Genomic DNA, 20,610 nt, shown 5'->3' with positions numbered 1-20,610 from the left:
TTCATATTGAATTTCATCTCTCTATTTTTTTTTTTACTTATGTTTTGTATAAAAAATAATACATACTAAGAATCAGAAATTGGTTCTGAAACCAGTTCCTTGTAATTCCATTAGACTGCAAGATGGTCAATAGATATTGCAAGAAAATATTTGCAGTATAACAACAATGCCCATGTACTTACTATAAAGAACATGACTTATTATACTGCTGCAAGTGTTACCTGTCCTTTGACTTCTATACCCAGTTAGAACAGTAGGTTAGGGTAGATCAGTTTGGTGAGTTCCCAGTGCATGAACTACTGTGTCAATGCACATCTGCTACTACAATCAATTAAATTATTTTATTTGTCAGGTTAATATTTAGATAATTAATTTATAAGATATTCCAAGAAATGCATTCACTTCTATAATAATATTCCAAGAAATGAATAAGAAACTAATGACAAGCGAAATAAAAAAAGGGTTTAATGTAAACAAAACTGTAGTACTAACAAAGGACATTAAGGATGGAAGGTGACAAGAAGTCATTTGCTTTCTCTTATGTTGCGTGCATGGAGAAGATTTGCTTTCTGTTATTTAGATAATTAATTTATAAGATATTCCAAGAAATGCATTCACTTCTATAATAATATTCCAAGAAATGCATAAGATTTGCTTTCTGTTATGTTGCGTGCATGGAGAAGATTTGCTTTCTGTTATTTAGATAATTAATGTAAACAAAACTATAGTACTAACAAAGGACATTAAGGAAGGGGGAGGGTGGAAGGTGATAAGAAGTCATTTGCTTTATGTTATGTTGCGTGCATGGAGAAGATTTGCTTTCTCTTATTTAGATAATTAATTTATAAGATATTCCAAGAAATGCATTTACTTCTATAATAATATTCCAAGATATTTAGATAATTAATGTAAACAAAACTGTAGTATTAACAAAGAACATTAAGGAAGGGGGAGGGTAGAAAGTGACAAGTGACAAGTGATATAAGATAAGATTTCTTCAACTATACGAGAAAATCTTCTTTTTATCTTCTATTATTTTTCTTGCTATAGCCTTCTTCTCTATTGTAGCATCATTGCAGCTTCCTTCTCTACTGTACCTCTATTGTAGCTGTACTCTTTACTTCTTTTTCAACAAAGATTCTTAGCATTCTTCTCTATTGTAGCATCGTTGCAGCTTCCTCCTCTACTGTACCTCTATTGCAGCTTTCTTCTCTCTCCTCTGCTGTAGCTTCCTCCTCTGCTATAGTATCGCTGCAATATCGTTGCAACTTTCTCCTCTACTGCAGCTTATTTCACTACTGCAACTTATTCTTTTACTGCAGCTTATTCCTCTACTATAGTATTGCTATAGCTTTTTTTATTACTGTAGCTTTCTCCTCTACTACAACTGTCGCAATCGCAACAGCAGCAACAACAACAGCAGCAGCGTACTCTTGCCTTGCTCACAAAGCCTCTGGCTCGTAAATCGATCCAAGATTGGTATCCTTGACAAGAGCGGGGCATGATTAAATCATTCTTTGTGTCGATCCAAGATTGGTATCCTTGATAGGAGCGGCGCATGTCTCAATTATATGAGAAAATCTCTCTACTCTATTGAGGGAAATCCTCTATTCTGTTAAGGAAAATCCTCTTTCCTAATCTATATAAATAGGAGAGAGATAGGTTAATATATTCAAGCTAAAGTTATTTTATTTTTTCTTCAAAAAATCCTCTCTCCTATATAAATATAAATAGGAGAGAAATAGGAGAGAGATATGTTAATATATTCAAGCTAAAGTTATTTTATTTTTTCTTCAATAAAGATTCTTATCTTCAATTATTTTTATCAATAAGAAGTCATTTGCTTTCTGTTATGTTGGGTGCATGCAGAAGATTTGCTTTCTGTTATTTAGATAATTAATTTATAAGATATTCCAAGAAATGCATTCACTTCTATAATAATATTCCAAGAAATGCATAAGATTATATTGCGTGCATGGAGAAGATTTTCTTTCTATTATTTAGATAATTAATTTATAAGATATTTCAAGAAATGCATTCACTTCTATAATAATATTTCCAGAAATGCATAAGAAACTAATGACAAGCGAAACAAAAAGAGGGTTTAATGTAAACAAAACTATAGTACTAACAAAGGACATTAAGGAAGGGGGAGGGTGGAAGGTGACACGAAATCATTTGCTTTCTGTTATGTTGCGTGCATGGAGAAGATTTGTGACCTCACACTGAGATAGGTTTAGTATTCATGCAAGTATCCTGTGTTGCTCACTTTAAAGACCAAAGCCTTGATGTACAATGATGCATTTGATCTCTCTCATAATTCATGGCAGAATATCCATATTGCCTATGGTTGTGTGTACATCTCACATCATTCTTACTCTTATTGTTCATCTTTTAGGTATTGTGGTGAATGGTGGCTTCCCTAGTATTTAGGCTCTTGAATCAATCAAAAAGAAAATGAGAAATAATAGATAAATACAGATCATTGCTATGAACATTACTTGGATACATCTTATTGCTATCTCTGTGGCTTAGGTTATTAGTTCTAGTCATGAAAATAATTTCTCTCATTTCAAAGGTCAAATCACAAGCATTAATCTTCAAGTCCCATATCGATGAGACCATCAATCGTGTAGGCCCTCATCTCCATCAAATTATTTATGTATGGTATTGGCATGCAAGTTCTATACATACACTTCCTAGAAAGGTCAGGAAATGTCCTTTGAAAAATATCCATCCAATTTTCTCTTTTAATATCAAGCATTTCTTGATTTGGTCAAATCAAAATTTTTTGTTATTACTATTTTTATGAGACAAGCAGATAATTAAGATTAAGCAGATAATCAACTTTTCTGACTAAGATCCCCTCTTTTATTAAGATATCTGTAGTGCATCTAATGCCAGTGACAGTGCTCCAAAGGTCACATTGTCATGGGAAACAGAGCCAAAGAAGTGTATAAATAAGCAAGCTATCTGTTGATGGCAAAGTGGAGGAACCACCCAAGGGAGCAGTCACAGTCCCCACTGCCCAACCCTGCTTCCTTCTTTCTCCTCGGATTCCGATGGGGAGATCTCCCTGCCATGATGAGATTAATGGCCTTAAGAAGGGCCCTTGGACTCCTGAGGAAGACCAGATACTGGTCGAGTACATCCAGACCCATGGCCATGGCAGCTGGAGAGCTCTTCCAAAACTTGCTGGTTCCTCTCTCTCTCTCTCTCTCTCTCTCTCTCTCTCTCTCTCTCTCTCTCACATATCACTCATACATACAGTACAGAGTTGAAGTTTGGTGCTCTATGATCTCTTGTTGTAGGGCTGAACAGATGTGGCAAGAGCTGTAGGCTGAGATGGACTAACTACTTGAGGCCAGACATCAAGAGAGGCAAGTTCTCCCAAGAGGAAGAGCGAACCATTCTCAACCTGCACTCCATCATGGGCAACAAGTACTTCTATACCTGTTCTTGATCTCCTGCAGGCACTTGCTACGATCAATCTGAACTTGATCTGAATGTAGCAAATTAACCTTCTGATCTCCACCCAGGTGGTCTGCGATCGCGACGCACCTCCCCGGGCGAACGGACAACGAAATCAAGAACTTCTGGAACACCCACCTGAAGAAGAAGCTCATCCAGATGGGGTTTGATCCCATGACTCACCGCCCCAGGACCGACTTCTTCGCCGCCCTCCCCCAGCTCATCGCCCTCGCCAATCTCATCGACGGCCGCCCGTGGGACGACCACACCGCGCGGCTGCTGGCGCAGGCGGAGGCGACGGAGGCTGCAGCGAAGTTACAGTGCTTTCAGCACCTGCTGCAGTCTGCAAGCGCCATGCCAAATATATCCTCAGCTGACTTGGCGAACATGAGCCTCCCTTCGATCCCTTCTCCTACTCCTCCTCAGTGTCTGACCAATGACCATGACCAGATGAACCAGCTGCCATCCATCTTCTTTGAGCCATCCGTCAGCAATGAGACAGGCCAGTGTTCCACCATGACCGGGTTCAGCCAGGGAAAGGACAGCAGTCTCCCTCCTCTCGCTGATGTCTCCGTTGCTAACCAGGGGGATGCTTGTAGCATTTCGAGCTGCAATGGCGATGAGACTCCTTACATCTGGCCCGAGTTCTTCCTCGATGACCAGTTCATGACAGGATTTGCCTAGACCTTTTGAGTGGATATATACCTTCTTGCATGATTCTATCACACTTGTAAATGTGCACATGTAGTCTCAGTCTTTGTTTGTGTATACTTCACTGGAAACTTTTGCTTCTTTCGCTCATTTCTCCATGGATGCATGGTTCCATCTTTTTCTGCGTTGCTGCTACTGGAACACCATCATCCATAAAACTATAAGATGACATATCTATTTCAAGGTTTTAATATATATACATATATATATTTATATATCTATTAGTAAAATGACATCTAACCGAATCAATCTTGGTGTATAACTGGATGGCATTTCCATAGGTCAAAGGTGACATGTCAAAGAAATGGTAAGGAAACAATCGAGGACATCAAAGACATTGCATTGCAATATTAATTATTGCAGTCAAGCAACAGTAGAAAATTTAATCGCATTTCACTTCTTTTGAGGCAGAATAATTCTATAATACTTGCAAGATGAAAAGAATGATCCAAGTTTTCTTACTAGCAGGTGGAATCGATGCCTTTTCCTACAAGGGATTGACAACTAGGACTCACCACGATTGACTCCCATCTACAAGTAAGGTTTCGGATGAAAGCCCTAACTGGGCTTCCTGTGAAAAGCTGTCACTAACTTATGTGGACTAGGGTTGTCAAGGATATTAGTGTACACTAACAATAGATATAGTGGACTACCTAATCACTGCCCATATGTTGGAGACCACAGCAAGTCTCCTATGTCACTTGCAAGAAAATGAATCATAAGACCATACGACACCTATGAGAAGCAGCCAAACTTGACAAAGTTGGTCACTGTAAGAAGGACTCATGGCCAGCAGTAGCATAATGGCACCATCAGAAAGTGACATTCTCATCTTTTATACAAAATATTAACATCATGTCAGTTTTGGCATTGTCCAATCCAATCACAGTTCGAGTGTCGATGGGATTACCAATCAATGGTAGTAGGGCATGAAGGATCCCAACATTTTCCCAGTCACATAGATCATTCACATACAAGTATACCGATAGAATTTTGGTGTCCGAATGAACTATGTGCTATGTTTCTTATATTTGCTTCTCTAAATTATGTTCTACATTTTGGTTCCCCACACTGTCATCTTATGTTTCCTTCAAATTCTTCTGGGGATAACAATTACATAAGTAGATAAACCTCCAACCTAAGTTCGATTGGGTCACTAACAATACATCTTCTTGTCTTAGGTAGCTTTGGAAGAATCTTGACTTCATGCTACAGGGTTTTAGGTAGAGAAATGATCATAGAGAGCAGGCCATCTGACTGCTTACTAGTTCATGTTGACTAAGATAAGGCAGGAAAGGATGCAGTTGTCACAAGGATGTGGGGTCTCAAAAGACTAATCTCCAAAATAAACCATCATCTACCAAGCTGGTGTAACTATTAGTCAACAAACAACTCTTAATCATTTCTGAGCAGATTAGTGACTCAATTGACAATTTAGGTTCCTACTTTCATTCATGGCAGACTTCCTTCTAAGTTGCTAAATAAATGCCAAAACTACAATCGTTCGCGTACTAAATTCAAAACATCAAAAGATCTTCATTCCGTGGATTTCTAAGTGGATGTTTTAAATCCCTACACACTTTAGATTCATCGACGATCACATGTTGTCAAAAAATATCTCACAGCATAAGCTGATAACATATGGCTCGTTGTAATTGGAAATTCTAAACATTGTGGAAGATTAATGTTTTCTTCGATTGAAGTGGCATTGAAATCATGGTCACAAAATCTTTAATATGATAAGAGAAACCCACGAATGCTTCAATACTAATTTGGAGACTTTGATAAGATTAACAAAACATATCGTCTTGATTCCAAGTGAAGTATTTTTAGCGTGTTGGCAAATACACACGCATTTTCTCCATATTTGTCCTATTTAACTAATAAATTTTATATACATAATATTTCTATAAATCTTAATTCGCCAATGACTCCATGGCCCAATGGATAAGGCGCTGGTCTACGGAACCAGAGATTCTGGGTTCGATCCCCAGTGGAGTCGTTTCTCGCATCATTTTTGTTCTCCTTTTTTTTTTTTTTTTTTTTTACTTTGTTCTTCTCCTCTTACAACCACTTGAGACACAGCTTTTCCCAAATTTTGTCTTTCCATTACCAGTATTTGATTTGTCATTATTAAAATTATCTATGTTGGATGTGTTGATACAATATATTTGCTCTTTGTCATTCACAACAGCTTTATCATCTTCCCATTATCTTTATTGGATTTTTGAGATTTCATGGTGTTTGAACATAGTTTTTCTTTTCAGATATTACCAAGCATTTTCAAATAAAAAGGTAATACAAGAATCTCACATGTACGGGCTAATTGCAATTTCAAATGCCATAAAGGAATTGAGAGATTGAGTAGTCTCTGTCTCTCAGAGAACAAAAGACATGTCAATGGACATCAATCTAATTGGAATGAGGAAAATGTATGCCATGAATGTGTATGTGAATTCCCAACTATAATTGCAAATTAAGCTTGCAAATCACATCAAGGTTCCAGGTTTCGAAAGCTTTTCATATGAACAAGATACAGTAACTAGATTTTATTTTCTTTTTCTTCTTTTGTAGATCACCTTCACCTAATATAACCACAAAACTTTGCAAATGACTTTTAACTTACAAGACATCCACATTGTTTCTTACAAGAATCGTGGAATGAAAATGACCAGCCAATTTCCTCCAGATGGCTAACTTGTCAGGATATGAGGTCCTTGAAGAGTACATTTTGATCCCAGAAGAAATATGGATGGAGCACCATTTTGTGTGGTTATTTCTTTTACTGAAACCAGTGTATGATATGATACAACTGACTAAATTTAGATGCTCCTTTAATTTGATGTCTCCACTTTATGTGAGAGAAGTGTCCTCTCATCATTGTCATCGATCTCAAAATCTTCATTTCCATAAACAATATCAATCTCACTTCTCGGGTTCCCATTCAATTCCATCTCAGAAACTTGAATTCCTGAAGACTCTGGCAACACTTCACCAACATTATCCATCTCTATCTGCTGCAGTTCTGATGCTATCAATGAATCCATCCGTGCCCTCTCTCTGTCTCTTGGATAGGTACAATACAAGAAGGAATAGATGAAGCAACAGAGTGACATGGGAAATGCTATTGCAGTGTAGAGTGCCTTGGCTAGAGATGCAGCATTTTCTCTGTCTGTTTCAACACTGCTACTTTCATTTGGTCCATAAGAAACTGGCTTATATCCATAAACATGCTCAGCTAAAATGCCAACAACAGGAGGAGCAAACGATGATAGCACCGACTCAAAAGATCTGTCCAATGCATATATGCTTGTTCTTGATTTCTCAGCTACAATCTCTGCAAATATAGGGCTGCATGGAATATGAAGCAAAAAAATCAAACAATAAATAAAAGAGAACAATTAACTGTAATGAGGAAGTTTGTTTCCATTTAATGCCATCATGTGAAATAGTAGTATTCAATAAGAAGTTTATCGATGTGGAATCTTAATTGCCAATACATCATAATTCATTCAGTGTGATTCCTACTTAGTAACGGCAACTGATTTTGATGAAAATAGCAACAATTAGCATCTTGAACATTGAGGATGGTTCTTGTTCTTGGTTTCACAGAACAATCTCTGAAAATATAGGGCTGCATGGAAAAATAAAGCAAAAACATCAAACAATAAACTGTCATGAGGAAGTTTATCTCAATTTAGTGCCATCATGGGAAATAATAGTATTCAATAAGAAGTTTGTCGATGTGGAATTTTTTGTTTTCTTTTTGTTTTTTGCAAAAGGGTAAGAATGGTATTGATTCAATATGCAATCTCATTTGCCAATATATCATAATTAATTCAGTGTGATTCCTTGCTAGTAATGGAAACAAAATCTTAATGAAAAATTGTAGATAGCAACAATTAACATCTTCAACATTGAGAAACACAGTGGTTTCTGTTCTTGATTTCTCAAGCACAATCCCTGCAAATATAGGGCTGCATGGAAAGTAAAGCAGAAACATCAAACAATACCTACAAGAAAACAATTAACTGTAATGAGGAAGTTTATTTCCATTTAATGCCATCATGGGAAATATTAGTATTCAATGAGTAGTATCAATGTTGAATCTTAATTGCCAATATATCATAATTCGCTCAGTATGATTCCTTGCTAGTAATGGAAGCAAGATTTTAATGAAGCTAGTAACAATAAACATCTTCAACATTGAGAAGCACAGAATAGTTTGAATCTTATGTGTAGGCATCTTGCTTTAGATCATACTGATAGTATATTAGAAGGCCACAGATTAGTAGGATAAAGACCTTATCGTTAATACAAGCATCAAAGAGGCAGTTCCATAGATAACAAGGAATCAGAGTGTTGACATACTTGTTTGTAGCCGGAGCATTCCAGGAGATGCTTAAACCCATGATGAACAAGACAATGCCATGTGCAAGTCCCATGGAGGGATCATCTGGTAAGACCAGCATCAACAATGCTGCAAGTGGGATTGCAGAGCCAGAACTTATCTGAGACAAAATGATCCTTCCAGTATCAGGGAAACGTTTGGCAAGGAAATCTCCCATCTTTCCTCCCAACAGTCCTCCGAGAGAGCTTGCAACGATGAACATACTCATTAGGATCCCAGTTCCTTTGTGAGAGAAACCGATGAGCTCCAGCCACATCGGCGCAAAGGATAACGCAGACCATGGAAATGAACCAGTGACGCCCTGAGCCACAATTATCTGAAACGAGGGGATTCTCAAGACAGCCTTTGCTTCATCAAGCATAAACTTCGCCTCTTCCCATGCGGACTTCCGCGGAACAAGCTCGTTGGTCGATCTGGCATCATCGGAGAAATGAGGATCCACCGCAAAGAGTCGGATGAGTACTCCGACCACCACGCTTATCATACCAACCACATGGAAAGCAACTCTCCAACCGGCAATTCCCATGAATGTAGTGGAAGCTAATAGTAGGGAGAAGAAGCCACCAATGATGGAACCAAAGTTGCCAGTCAATTGTAGCCATCCGAAAGCTGTGCCTCGCGTGCTATCGTCGGTGGAGTCGGCAACAAGGGACTGGATAGCAGGTGTCACCAAGGCTAGTCCGACTCCATTCAGAGCTCTTGAGATTGCTACCTGAACAATAGAAACACGCTGCAGCCGCTAATAGATGAAATAGAGATCAAGATCAAATCTTTAGGCGGGGTTACCTGGAGGAAGGTGTTGGAGAGGGCGACGAGGAAGGTCGCCGCGGCCCAGAGGAAGGCACCGAGGGCGATGACGTGGGTGCGGTTGTGGCGGGTGGCTAGGTAGGCGGCGAGGGGGTAGCAGGCGGACTGGACGATGGAGCGGAAGAGGGTGAGGGAACCGAGGCCCGTGGGCGAGGCGTGGAGGGCTGCCCCCACCTCATGGTAGACCGCAGGGAGGAGCGCCTCGTCGGCGCGCTCCATGATTGCCGCCAGGTTCACCAGCACCAGCGTCCGCCGCTCCGCCACCGCCGGCCCCATATCTCCTCCGCCGTGGGATCGGATCTTGCAGCGAAGGAATAAAGGAATTAGGGACCTGTTTAGTGGAATCATTCTCATTCCTCGTTAATTCGATAGCAGTTATCGGATTCTATTTTGGATCCGCTAAAACTTCGTTGACCCTCGGGTTGACTTATTGTGGTCACTAACACAGAAGAAGAAGACAGATCAAAGGCTGGGCGGCAACCATCCGATTTCGTGTGTTTTCTCTCCACCTGTCCGATGGCCATGCACGTGCCGCACTGCCTGCGTTCGGCGCCACCATGCCGACTTCTACGCGCGCATAATAAACGTGACAGAACACTCGTCTTTCTCGGTGGTGGGAAAGAAGGGATGTTGAGGAGGAGGAGGGTATTGATGAACTGGTTCAAGCATGGGGAGCGAGCAAGGCGGCGAGCTTCGTGAGGGGAGTAGAGGAGTCGCCGCTGCAGGTCGTCCACAAAAACTTCCCCACGTTGAGAGGCCACCCAAAGGCCAGAGAGCACTTCGAGCTCGCCGCCCAGCTTCCGGAGAAGCCGACGAAGGAGTTCAAGATCTACAGATGGAACCCCGACGAACCCCGCCGCAAGCCCTTCCTCCAATCCTTCTTCGTCGACCTGCGCACCTGCGGCCCCATGGTGAGTAAGAGCAGAACCGGATCTTCGACATGGACGGGATGTAACATCTGCCGCGGGTATTGGACGTGCTTCAGCAGATCAAAGCGGAGCAAGATCCCAGCCTGAGGTACCGGAGGTCGTGCAGGGAAGGCATCTGCGGCTCCTGCTCCATGAACATCGACGGCAACAACACCGTGGCTTGTCTGAAGCCCGTCGACGCCGACACCTCGACAGCCACGATGATCACCCCTCTCCCCCACATGTTCGTCATCAAGGACCTCGTCGTCGACCTCACCAACTTCTACCAGCAGCACAAGTGCGGCCACCCGATCCTTCTGCAGAGGATGATGAAGACGATACACTTGTCCTTAATACTCCATCTGAAACATGGTCTTCACAGGCTGATCGAGCCATGGCTGAAGACCAAGAAGCCACCGGAGAAGGGAAGAGAGTACCTGCAGTCGCCGAGGGAGCGGAAGAAGCTCGACGGGCTCTACGAGTGCATTCTTTGCGCATGCTGCAGCACGGCATGTCCTGCCTACTGGTGGAATCAGGAAGCTTTCTTGGGACCGGCTGCTCTACTCCATGCCTTCCGCTGGGTCTCGGACAGGTAACTCATCAAGCTCTTCTTCATCCCTTGAGAGACACTGTGATTACAAGCTCTGTTACTCGTCTGTGAAGCCGTGATGAGTTCACGAAGGAGAGAATACGAGGTCTGACGGAGGACGAGGACAAATTATACAGATGCAGGACCATCAAGAACTGCACAGCTGCTTGCCCGAAGAGCTTAGATCCTGCAAAAGCCATTTCTGCCATGAGGACCATTCATCAACTTCACTAGGATCAACAACTGTCAGTACCTTCGAGAAATTTGGCTTCTACTGTCATTTAAATCTCTTTATCTCCTATTACATCATATAGTCTTGCTTCTAAGTGTTTCTGATGGGTACTTTGAGATTGAAATCTGCTTTGGAGAAATGTGGTCTTCCAACAAGGTTTGAGAATCACATAAGACCTGCTTTTTGGCGGCACTGCAAATGCTTAAGATCTTAATCGCTTGCACTCGGTGTTTGCAGATCTCCATTCAAAGAACTCCGCAGAGACGGAAATGATCCAAGAAAAGGAATACAAGGCCTAAATACTGGAGGTGAAAATTACACTGTTTGGATTCCTTCGTAAAATGGAGGCAGGACCGAAGTTCTTGTACTGTTTATGTTCTTTAGTAGATGCAGAAAGACTTGGGAGTGTTACTTGACTACGTAACATCTAGATATTGAAGTAGCACAAACAACCTTACGGTACAAGAAAAGCATAGCTGGTGGATGGGATGATCTGGAGGATGAACTATTCGCGAGTCGTTGCAACAGCATCCTTTCTAAAGTTTATTTCTTTCATGGTTGCAGAGGAGACCAAGATAGAACATTCACCAGAACATAAACATCTAAGTATTCCAAGTGTTCTTCCGAAACAAGAGAGGAGAGACAGTGAGGTTGAGGTGCTTCAGATGTTTCATGGGTGTCAATGCTCGAAAGATGTAAATGGATTTGGCTAGGGATAATCCAGTTGGAAAAACAGTAGAACACAGAATTGCTTTCGTGCAGTGGTTTTTTAGACATAGATGCAGCTTTAGTGTTCACTCAGCACAACAGAGCTCATTGTTAGTAGAGCTTTTCAAATGGCCTATAACTTCAATGACCACATCAAAAGCATTCATTTTGTCCTCCTCGTTACAAAGTTCAATCAACCAAATCAAAGTAGGTAAGTCGTAATGACTCAATTACATAGTCAATTAATTGACCATATGGATCAATCTTTGTCATTGAACTTTATACAAATCAATAGACTTAGTTAAATTTACATCTTTTTAATTTTTATTTATAGTTTAGTAGCAAAACATTTTTAGCTCTCCCTCTATTTTTTTCCTCACATTTATTTATCTCTTCTAACCTTAACATGTGTTCATATTAATTATTAACATGTTCACATCATTGTTGATAATTCTACTGATTTTATCTTTTGATTGGAGTTAGACATAATTATTCAGAATTTTTTTTTTTATTTTTTATGTACAATTATATCCAATTCAATATTTTCATCCGTCATAAGTTCTTTTATATATTTATGGTTTTCATAAAATATTTTTTTTATTATTAATATAAATTATTTTCTTTATTCTAATCACAATATACAGTGTCTTTTGGTCTCTTTAGTAACATATATCATCATAAATGAATAATAACAACAATAATAAAATGATAGAGTCCAAATTGTTTTGGGTCAATTATGTTGACCTGAACAAGTCATTGAGTTATAAAAAATTATATCCTTAGTTAATTTAAAAATGTTTTAACTCTTTATTACAGTTTTTAGGAACATCTTTTTATGTCTCCCTTTACGTAAATAATATTAATCATTATATATATATATATATATACATATATATACATATATATATATATATATATATATATATATATATATATAGACACACACAAACGATTCCTTCTCATTTTATCATCCTTCGAAACTACACTCCTAGTTATTTATAAAAAGATTCCTGTCTTCTTACTAACTCTAAACAATTCTATTTCAGTAATACTAACTATATATATATATATATATATATATATATATATATCAATCAGAGTACTGTCACTCATCCAATCTACCTTTTGAACCCAGAGATATAAATTATTAACATATATTAAGGACACATATACTAACCCTTAATCACCCAACAACTGTGTCCATAAATCATCGTTGGCCCAAACTTATTCCTCCCACTCGATAAAAGTTGGAAGCATGGGACAAATGCTTGGACAAGAAAGCCACCACCACTTCTGACGAAGCCCTACCCATAACCAGTGTGAATGATTGTGTGCATGGAAGAGTCAAAAGGCACCGTCCACATCAACAGAGTGTCTAGCTCAGTAAATTGCAACGTGGCAGCAATATTCATGTCATGGAATGGCTTCCCTGCCAAACCCATTTCATGATAAGCACTTACTTCCCTGATTGTTGATGAAACAGCCCATTGCCCTTTCTATAATGACATGGAGACTCCTCATGTCACTATTATTTGTTGTTCATATCCTCATGCAATTAAAATTGGAGAACTGTCACCGATATCTTATAAATATCACCACAATCCATTACTAGAAAAACAAAATCATATAGATTTTAGGTGAGAAATTGTTATAAGACAATACAGAATAGATGGTATATATTTTATGAAAACAAACCGATGGCGCCATGTAAATAGCGGTCCGTTTTATTCTCGAAACCGAAAGGCAGGGAAAAAACACCCGATACGATACAACAAAACAGTCGTTACGGTCACGGAAATAACAGCTTATAATAGACAAAAGCCTCGACAAGTGGAAGAGGAATAGAGCAGGGTGGCTCACTCCACGTGCGCCACGTGACTTCCGCGTATGACCTTGTTGTCTCCGCCCTCGCTCTGGCCGCCAACGTCGTCGGGGTTGGGGCAGTAGTTGCGGGTGGCGTAGAGGCGGTAGGGGCTGGCGTCGCGGGCGAGCCACTGCTCGACGGTGAACTGCTGCTGGCTGCAGCCCATGTGGGGGCCGGTGGTGGTGACCTCGACGTAGTTGCAGTACCAGCCGTGGTGGGGGCCGGAGCCGTCGGAGGTGAGGTTCATCCAGCACGGCGGCCAGGAGGTTATGCAGGGCCCGCGGCCGCTGAAGATGTCGAGGTTGCCGCGCTCGTAGTAGTCGTAGTTGGCGCCCATGAGGCCGCCCCAGCTCTCCAGGTCCTCGATCAACACCCCGACGCCGTCCGCCCCCGCCAACGCCAGGCTGATCACCGAGTCCGTCCCCGCCTTCCAGATCGACCCCGTCCGTATGTAGATAGTGTACACGCACTTGTACTCGTCGTCCTTCCCGGCAACCGCCACCTGTTCGACGAAATAACAAAGACAAATATGAGCCACCAACAACAACAAGATCTAGGATGGATAGCGTGGTGCATCAAAGGCATACCTTGACCAGGGAAGGTCTGGTGGCGTGGGAGATGGTGGCCAAACAGGAGAAGAGGAGGAGGAGGAGGATGGTCATCAAGACATTGTTGACTCCGCCGTTGGCCATGTTTGCCTTCGCTTTCTCGCGCTATGGGGGGGTGGACGAGGAGATTGGTTTATATGCTTACCTACCCTTGCAAATGCACTGCATCAAACAGGTCGTGGGCAAAAGGGAAAGGATATTCTCGGGAGATGAGGATTCTGGGTGTGATATGCCGTGGGCGCTAGATAAGCTAAAGATGTGGAGGGTGAGGGAAAGCAGAGTTTCTCTTCAGGACCATAGTGTGCCTGTTTAATTAATCCTAACCTAATTAGTTATATAGGTAAATTTAGTTCATATATTTTTTTTACATGAACACAGCTCAAACAATATAAAAGATTTTTTAGATTCACCTAAGCAATTAATGAAATTTTTTTATGTTAAATTGCTTAAAATTTTAAATCAATGATTAGTCCGGACCAAATGGATCAAAATTAATATACATAAGATAAGAAATTAATTTAGTCTAAAAATTTAACCTTATTAAGTTGGTCTGATTCCTTCAAATCCTAGTAATATAAGATTATTATTAATTATATTTTTAATTTTTACCTCGTACATGAATATTTCTTATGGCATGTCAATACTTCGCTTGCAATTAGTTAGAAGTAATCAAAAGCAAATTGATCTACACGCATTAATTACAAATATCATATATAGATAGGATGCACTAGAAATAAATTTCTAAAATATTTTTAGCGCAGGTGTTATAGTTTTGCCTAAGATGATTGGGGATGTCCGACGTGTACTTCCCAAAGTAGTGTCGAGTTCTCGACATCTTCCCTCCTACATAAAGACGTTCATCAATAGGGACTCTCGATAAAGTTCTTTCCGTTACAAAATCTCAAGGTATTTTAGAATATAACAAGGATAGACTCTTGTCTCAAGCGTAATAATCACGTATTCTTTTTATATTCAAATCAAAATTATCTCTAAATTAAAAAAAGGAGAATAATTTTTTTATACTACATCCAAAACATTGATTATCAAATATACCTACCAAAAATTAAGAATTTAAAACCTTATAAATAAATATTTTTTGGAAGATATTAATTACTTTAGCCGGTAAAGCCCTTGATTATTGATATCAAGGGATAATGGTAAGATCTTATCACTCAAAATTGTACTAATTTTTCATTCCATCCAAACCCACACAAAAGCCAACTATATTAGTGCTAACAAACGCTCAAACCATGGTCGAGGTGTCAATACGGGTCAGTCCAATCCCCGATGCGTAGGATCATCCGTGCAGTTGGTCATTGGATGGTGGCTTTTGTCGATTCGGGCTGAGCTTGAGGCTTGTCCCCACATGTGGTACTCCATATTGGCATGTGGCTTTCCTTGTCGTTAGGCTCCTGCATATAGGCCGAGGTCGGGAGGGTGATTTCTTGACTTGATCCCTTTGAAGGTTAAGTTAGTATCGAGCAAAGTTCAGGGGAATGTCTATCCTCCCCTCCCTGACACCGATCAGTGAGCTTTTATACATTCGAGCGAGGGTCGGTCGTACGTGATCTGATGATGATGATCGGTTTGTACTTTTGTGTGAGCACCGATCGACTTGCACGGATCTGCACCACGCGATGTCGTTCTGAGTTTTCCGGAACGGCTTTGTACTGTACGACATTATCTCATACGACTTCGAATGGCGTGGGAAGTGCTAGTCATAGGTGCCCAGCAAGCCAATCACGTGAGTGATGGCACGTGTGATTTGATACAGAATATTTTTGCTTATTATATTTTGGCGTATATCACTTTATAACTATTGCATAAATGCATATATATATATTGTGATGTCCTTGGATTTGTGCAATGGGAATCGGATCGTGATGAGATCACGATAATGAGATCGATTCACCTTTAAACACATATCCTAAATAATCCCGGTCATAGGTTACTCGAAAGGGATATCATGATAACCGGACAGACTGGTGTGCTGTATACCCGTCCATATGATGGATGCAGTTGGTCTCATAGCTGCTTGTGTAGGGACACTAGGGATACAGTACAGATGCTCATTGGAGAATGAGTTCACTGATTGATCCGCTTACGAAATGCTGGATGGTTGATGATGCCTTATTGTCAGATAGTGATTCCGAAGTCCTAGTGGTGTATCTGGTCCTTAGACTTGAGACACCAATGATGTCCTGTATGAGTGCTCCACTCTTTGATACCAGACTTATAGGTTTGGCTGTCCCAGATCTAGTACAGCTGGTCATTGGGAGTGGTAGTCGACCTTACGAGGGCTATTGAGTGTCGATAGAGGATCATCCACTCTCGGCGTCATGAGAGGAATATCTCATGTGTTCTTGCTCAGAAAAATCCTTGGCCAGGGTCATTCGGGTTGAGAGAGAAAGAGTTCTCCGGGAGAATCCGATTAGAGCGAGACTCGAGTAGAAACCGTATGGGTCTGACAATACCATGCTCGATATACGGTCTCTGGGATATTAGATGGATGAGGGATTATAGGTACACGGTAACTGAGGACAGACAGGTCCAATGGATTGGATTCTCCTGTAGATCCAATACACCAGGGGAGGACCCATTAGGGTTTGACAGGGGATCTCTATAAATAGGAGGGATTCAGAGCCTCATAGGCCAGAGTATTTGCTTGCCTTTCCTATTCTCCTCTTCCTCTCCACCTCATTGCTTGCCTTTCCTATTCTCCTCTTCCTCTCCACCTCAGAGCAGGCCTGGAGTTTTGAGGAGCGTCGTCGCAACCCTACTGTGTGGATCACCGTTAGAGAGGAGGACGCTTGACCTCCTTTACCCTCTCCTAAGGATCTGCAAGGAAATAGGGATATACGATCTCCCTAGGTAACACAATCTACTTTATACGCAGTTTCATATTTCGCGGATTTTTGCGTACCAATCTTCGCACGACGACGAACATCGTTTTGGGAATCGGGGATTTTGTTTTCTTGTTCTTTCGCTGCGCATGTGATGTCGCCCCCATGATTTCCCAACAGTGGTATCAGAGCCAGGTTGTTCGTGCGAATGATTGGTTTTGAACTGCGTGTGTTATGTCTAGGAAGAATTTTGACGTCAAAACCGTTGACGCAAAAGCGAGAAAGGGCAACAACAGTTGCTACCCTCGATCTGCGTGCGAGAAGCGCAGTCGAAGGCGGGCAGCACAGGGGCTGCGTCTGCAGCAGCCGGCCGACGGCCTGCTTGCAGTAGGCTTGCTGCCGGCGGGGCTGGCAGCCCACGGGCAGAGGCGCCACAGGGCAGCGGCGCCTGCCGCCGCTACTCCCGCGGGCGAAACCCCCCCCGCCCCCACAGGGGCGGCCGCCCGGCGGGACAGCACCCCCTGCGGAGGTAGCGGCGCCTGAAGGGGGCGCCCACACGTAGCGGCATCGCCGCCAGCGGGCGTGCCACCTGCAGGCGAGGGCAGTGCCCTCGCCCCGCCGCACAGGCCGCCGCCGGCTGCTGCAGACGCAGCCCCTGTGCTGCCCGCCTTCGGCTGCGCTTCTCGCACGCAGATCGAGGGCAGCAACTGTTGTTGCTCTTTCTCAAATTGTTAGATTTTTGTGATAGTGCATTGGTATTGGATACCAATATTGCTTATCACATCTACAATTTATTGTAAATTCTAGCAAAGCCGAGGGGAGATTGACGAGAGGAATATTGCATAAAGGTTTGTTTATGCAAGACACTACGCCACATATCATGAATGTAAGTGTCTAAGAGGAAACGAGAGGAGGTGAATAGTGTATACCTATGGCATTGTAGGCTAGGTCATATCCATGAGGGAAGCATTCAAAAGTTACTAAATAATGGATATCTAAATCCATTCGACTATGTGTCATATGTAACTTATGAGCCTTACATTCGTGGAAAACTGACCAACTCTCCATTTAGTGGAACTGGAGAGAGAGCCACTGAGTTGTTGGAACTTATACATAGTGATGTATGTGGACCCATGTCAACTCATGCCATTGGAGGTTACCCCTACTTCATTACATTTACTGATGATTTCTCAAGGTATGGATAAGTGTACTTAATGAAGTACAAGTCTGAGGCCTTTGAGAAATTCAGAGCGTATAGGAATGAGGTGGAGAACCAAACTGGAAAGAGTATCAAAACTCTTCGATCAGATCGAGGAGGTGAGTACTTAAGTACAGAGTTTACTCAGTTCCTCAAGGACCATGGGATATTATCCCAATGGACACCTTCTTATACACCTCAGCTTAATGGTGTCTTTGGAAGGAGAAATCGTACGTTATTAGATATGGTACGGTCCATGATGAGTTTCGCTGACCTACCCATCTTATTCTAGGGATATGCCCTAGAGACCGCGGCTTACCTTTTGAACAGAGTTCCAACTAAGTCGGTAGTGTCTACACCATATGAGATATGGAAAGGGAAGAAGTCTGATCTTAAGGTTGTTAAGATTTGGGGCTGCCCTGCCCATATTAAAAGACACAACCCCGATAAGTTAGAATCAAGGACAGAGTGATGCAAATTTGTAGGATACCCCAAGGAAACTTGTGGGTATTATTTCTATCATCTCGAGGACCAAAAGGTCTTTGTAGCTAAGAGAGTAGTGTTCCTTGAGAAGGAACACATTCTTGGCGGAGATAGTGGGAGAATGATAGAGTTGAGCGAGGTTGGAGAACCAAGCTCAAGCACCACTCTACAGCCCGAGTCTGTTCAGGTACCTAATACACAAGTTTCAACTTTACGCAGGTCCGATAGAGTATCTCATCCTCCTGAGAGATATGTGGGACATATTAGAGGAGAGGATGTTGAGGATATTGATCCTCAGACCTACGAGGAGGCTATTATGAGTATAGACTCCGGGAAGTGGCAAGAAGCCATGAATTATGAGATGGATTCTATGTACTCCAATAAGGTTTGGAACTTAGTTGATGTGCCCGAAGGTATTGTACCCATCGGTTGCAAGTGGATCTTTAAGAAAAAGATCGGAGTAGATGGAAAGGTAGAGACTTATAAAGCAAGGCTAGTGGCTAAGGGGTATCGTCAAAGGCAAGGTGTTGATTATGACGAAACCTTCTCACCCGTAGCAATGCTAAAATCCATCAGAATTCTATTGGCTATTGCAGCACACTATGATTATGAGATCTGGCAGATGGATGTGAAAACCGCATTCCTCAATGGGAACCTCGAGGAGGAGGTGTATATGATGCAACCTGAGGGATTCATGTCCAAGAACTGCCCAGATAAGGTATGTAGGTTGCTTAGATCCATTTATGAACTAAAGCAAGCTTCCAGAAGTTGGAACATAAGATTTGATGAGGCAATCATATCTTATGACTTCGTTAAGAACGAAGATGAGCCTTGTGTATACAGAAAGGTAAGTGGGAGCGCTATCACCTTTTTGGTGTTATATGTGGATGACATCCTTATCATTGGGAATGACGTAGGAATGCTATCCACATTAAAGACTTGGTTATCTAGACACTTCTCCATGAAGGACTTAGGGGAAGCATCCTATATCTTGGGGATTAGAATATATAGAGATAGATACAAAAGGATGCTTGGCTTGTCCCAGTCTAGGTACATAGAAATCATTGTCAAAAGGTTTGGCATGAAAAATTCCAAGAGAGGTCTCATACCGATGAGACATGGGATATCGCTTTCTACGAGTATGTCCCCAAAGACTCCAAAAGAAAGGGCAAACATGAATATGATACCTTATGCCTCAGCAATAGGGTCTATCATGTATGCCATGCTATGTACTAGGCCTGATATAGCGCATGCTCTGAGTGTCACGAGCAGGTATCAAGCGGATCCAAGCTTGGAGCACTGGAAAGCAGTAAAGTGTATCCTTAAGTACTTGAGAAGGACTAAGGATCTTTTACTAGTATATGGAGGTAATAGCCTTAAGGTTGAAGGCTACACAGACTCAAGTTTTCAGTCTGATGTCGATGATAGCAAGTCGAATTTAGGGTATGTGTACACCTTGAATGGAGGAGCAGTATGTTGGAAGAGATCCAAGCAAGATACTACTGCTGACTCGACCATAGAGGCGGAGTACATTGCTGCATTCGATGTAGCAAAGGAGGGAGTCTGGGTGAAGATGTTCATCACAGATTTGGGAGTCATTCTGGATAGCGAGAAGTCGACTTCCTAATATTGCGACAACAACGGGGCGATTACTCAAATAAGGGAACCCGGGTCTCATCAGAAGTGTTCTGAGGAGGTTCCAACATATTAGAGAGATCGTAACCCGAGGAGATGTAGCAGTGGAAAGAGTTCCATCCGAAGATAAGATTGCAGATCC

The 20,610-nt window shown here is 41.6% G+C and overlaps 4 protein-coding genes and 1 non-coding gene across 6 annotated transcripts; 3 read left to right on the top strand and 2 right to left on the bottom strand.

The window, feature by feature from the left end:
- Positions 1 to 2,997: 2,997 nt before the first annotated feature.
- On the top strand, positions 2,998 to 4,267 carry LOC103974095 (transcription factor MYB93). Its single transcript, XM_009388847.3, has 3 exons — positions 2,998 to 3,198; positions 3,312 to 3,441; positions 3,540 to 4,267. Exons 1-3 carry the CDS (start codon positions 3,063 to 3,065, stop codon positions 4,153 to 4,155), a joined length of 882 nt encoding a protein of 293 aa, XP_009387122.2. The 5' UTR covers positions 2,998 to 3,062; the 3' UTR covers positions 4,156 to 4,267.
- Positions 4,268 to 6,111: 1,844 nt separating this feature from the next.
- Positions 6,112 to 6,184, top strand: TRNAR-ACG (transfer RNA arginine (anticodon ACG)). The gene has a single exon. It is a non-coding gene; the product is annotated as a tRNA-Arg (tRNA).
- A 444-nt stretch (positions 6,185 to 6,628) lies between these two features.
- On the bottom strand, positions 6,629 to 9,738 carry LOC135637707 (uncharacterized). Of its 2 annotated transcripts, none has more exons than XM_065150441.1 (3): positions 9,380 to 9,737; positions 8,554 to 9,305; positions 6,629 to 7,533 (listed from the first exon to the last, which is right to left on the bottom strand). In XM_065150441.1, the coding sequence occupies exons 1-3, from the start codon at positions 9,674 to 9,676 to the stop codon at positions 7,017 to 7,019; spliced, it is 1,566 nt and encodes a 521-aa protein (XP_065006513.1). In that variant the 5' UTR covers positions 9,677 to 9,737; the 3' UTR covers positions 6,629 to 7,016. The 2 variants fall into 2 exon arrangements, with proteins under 2 accessions (XP_065006513.1, XP_065006514.1); XM_065150442.1 differs by lacking the exon at positions 6,629 to 7,533 and adding an exon at positions 7,562 to 8,159 and having other exon boundaries at positions 9,380 to 9,738.
- Positions 9,739 to 9,916: 178 nt separating this feature from the next.
- Positions 9,917 to 11,131, top strand: LOC135638386 (succinate dehydrogenase [ubiquinone] iron-sulfur subunit 3, mitochondrial-like). The gene is made up of 4 exons (XM_065151499.1): positions 9,917 to 9,928; positions 9,994 to 10,310; positions 10,367 to 10,900; positions 10,972 to 11,131. The coding sequence occupies exons 1-4, from the start codon at positions 9,917 to 9,919 to the stop codon at positions 11,129 to 11,131; spliced, it is 1,023 nt and encodes a 340-aa protein (XP_065007571.1).
- Positions 11,132 to 13,535: 2,404 nt separating this feature from the next.
- LOC135637738 (PLAT domain-containing protein 3-like) lies at positions 13,536 to 14,454 on the bottom strand. The gene is made up of 2 exons (XM_065150496.1): positions 14,289 to 14,454; positions 13,536 to 14,203 (listed from the first exon to the last, which is right to left on the bottom strand). The coding sequence occupies exons 1-2, from the start codon at positions 14,391 to 14,393 to the stop codon at positions 13,694 to 13,696; spliced, it is 615 nt and encodes a 204-aa protein (XP_065006568.1). The 5' UTR covers positions 14,394 to 14,454; the 3' UTR covers positions 13,536 to 13,693.
- Between the last annotated feature and the right edge of the window lie 6,156 nt (positions 14,455 to 20,610).

This window comes from Musa acuminata, chromosome BXJ3-5 (assembly GCF_036884655.1).
Source record: "Musa acuminata AAA Group cultivar baxijiao chromosome BXJ3-5, Cavendish_Baxijiao_AAA, whole genome shotgun sequence".
Taxonomy (NCBI): domain Eukaryota; kingdom Viridiplantae; phylum Streptophyta; class Magnoliopsida; order Zingiberales; family Musaceae; genus Musa; species Musa acuminata.
This window is presented reverse-complemented; position numbering and strand designations above follow the sequence as displayed.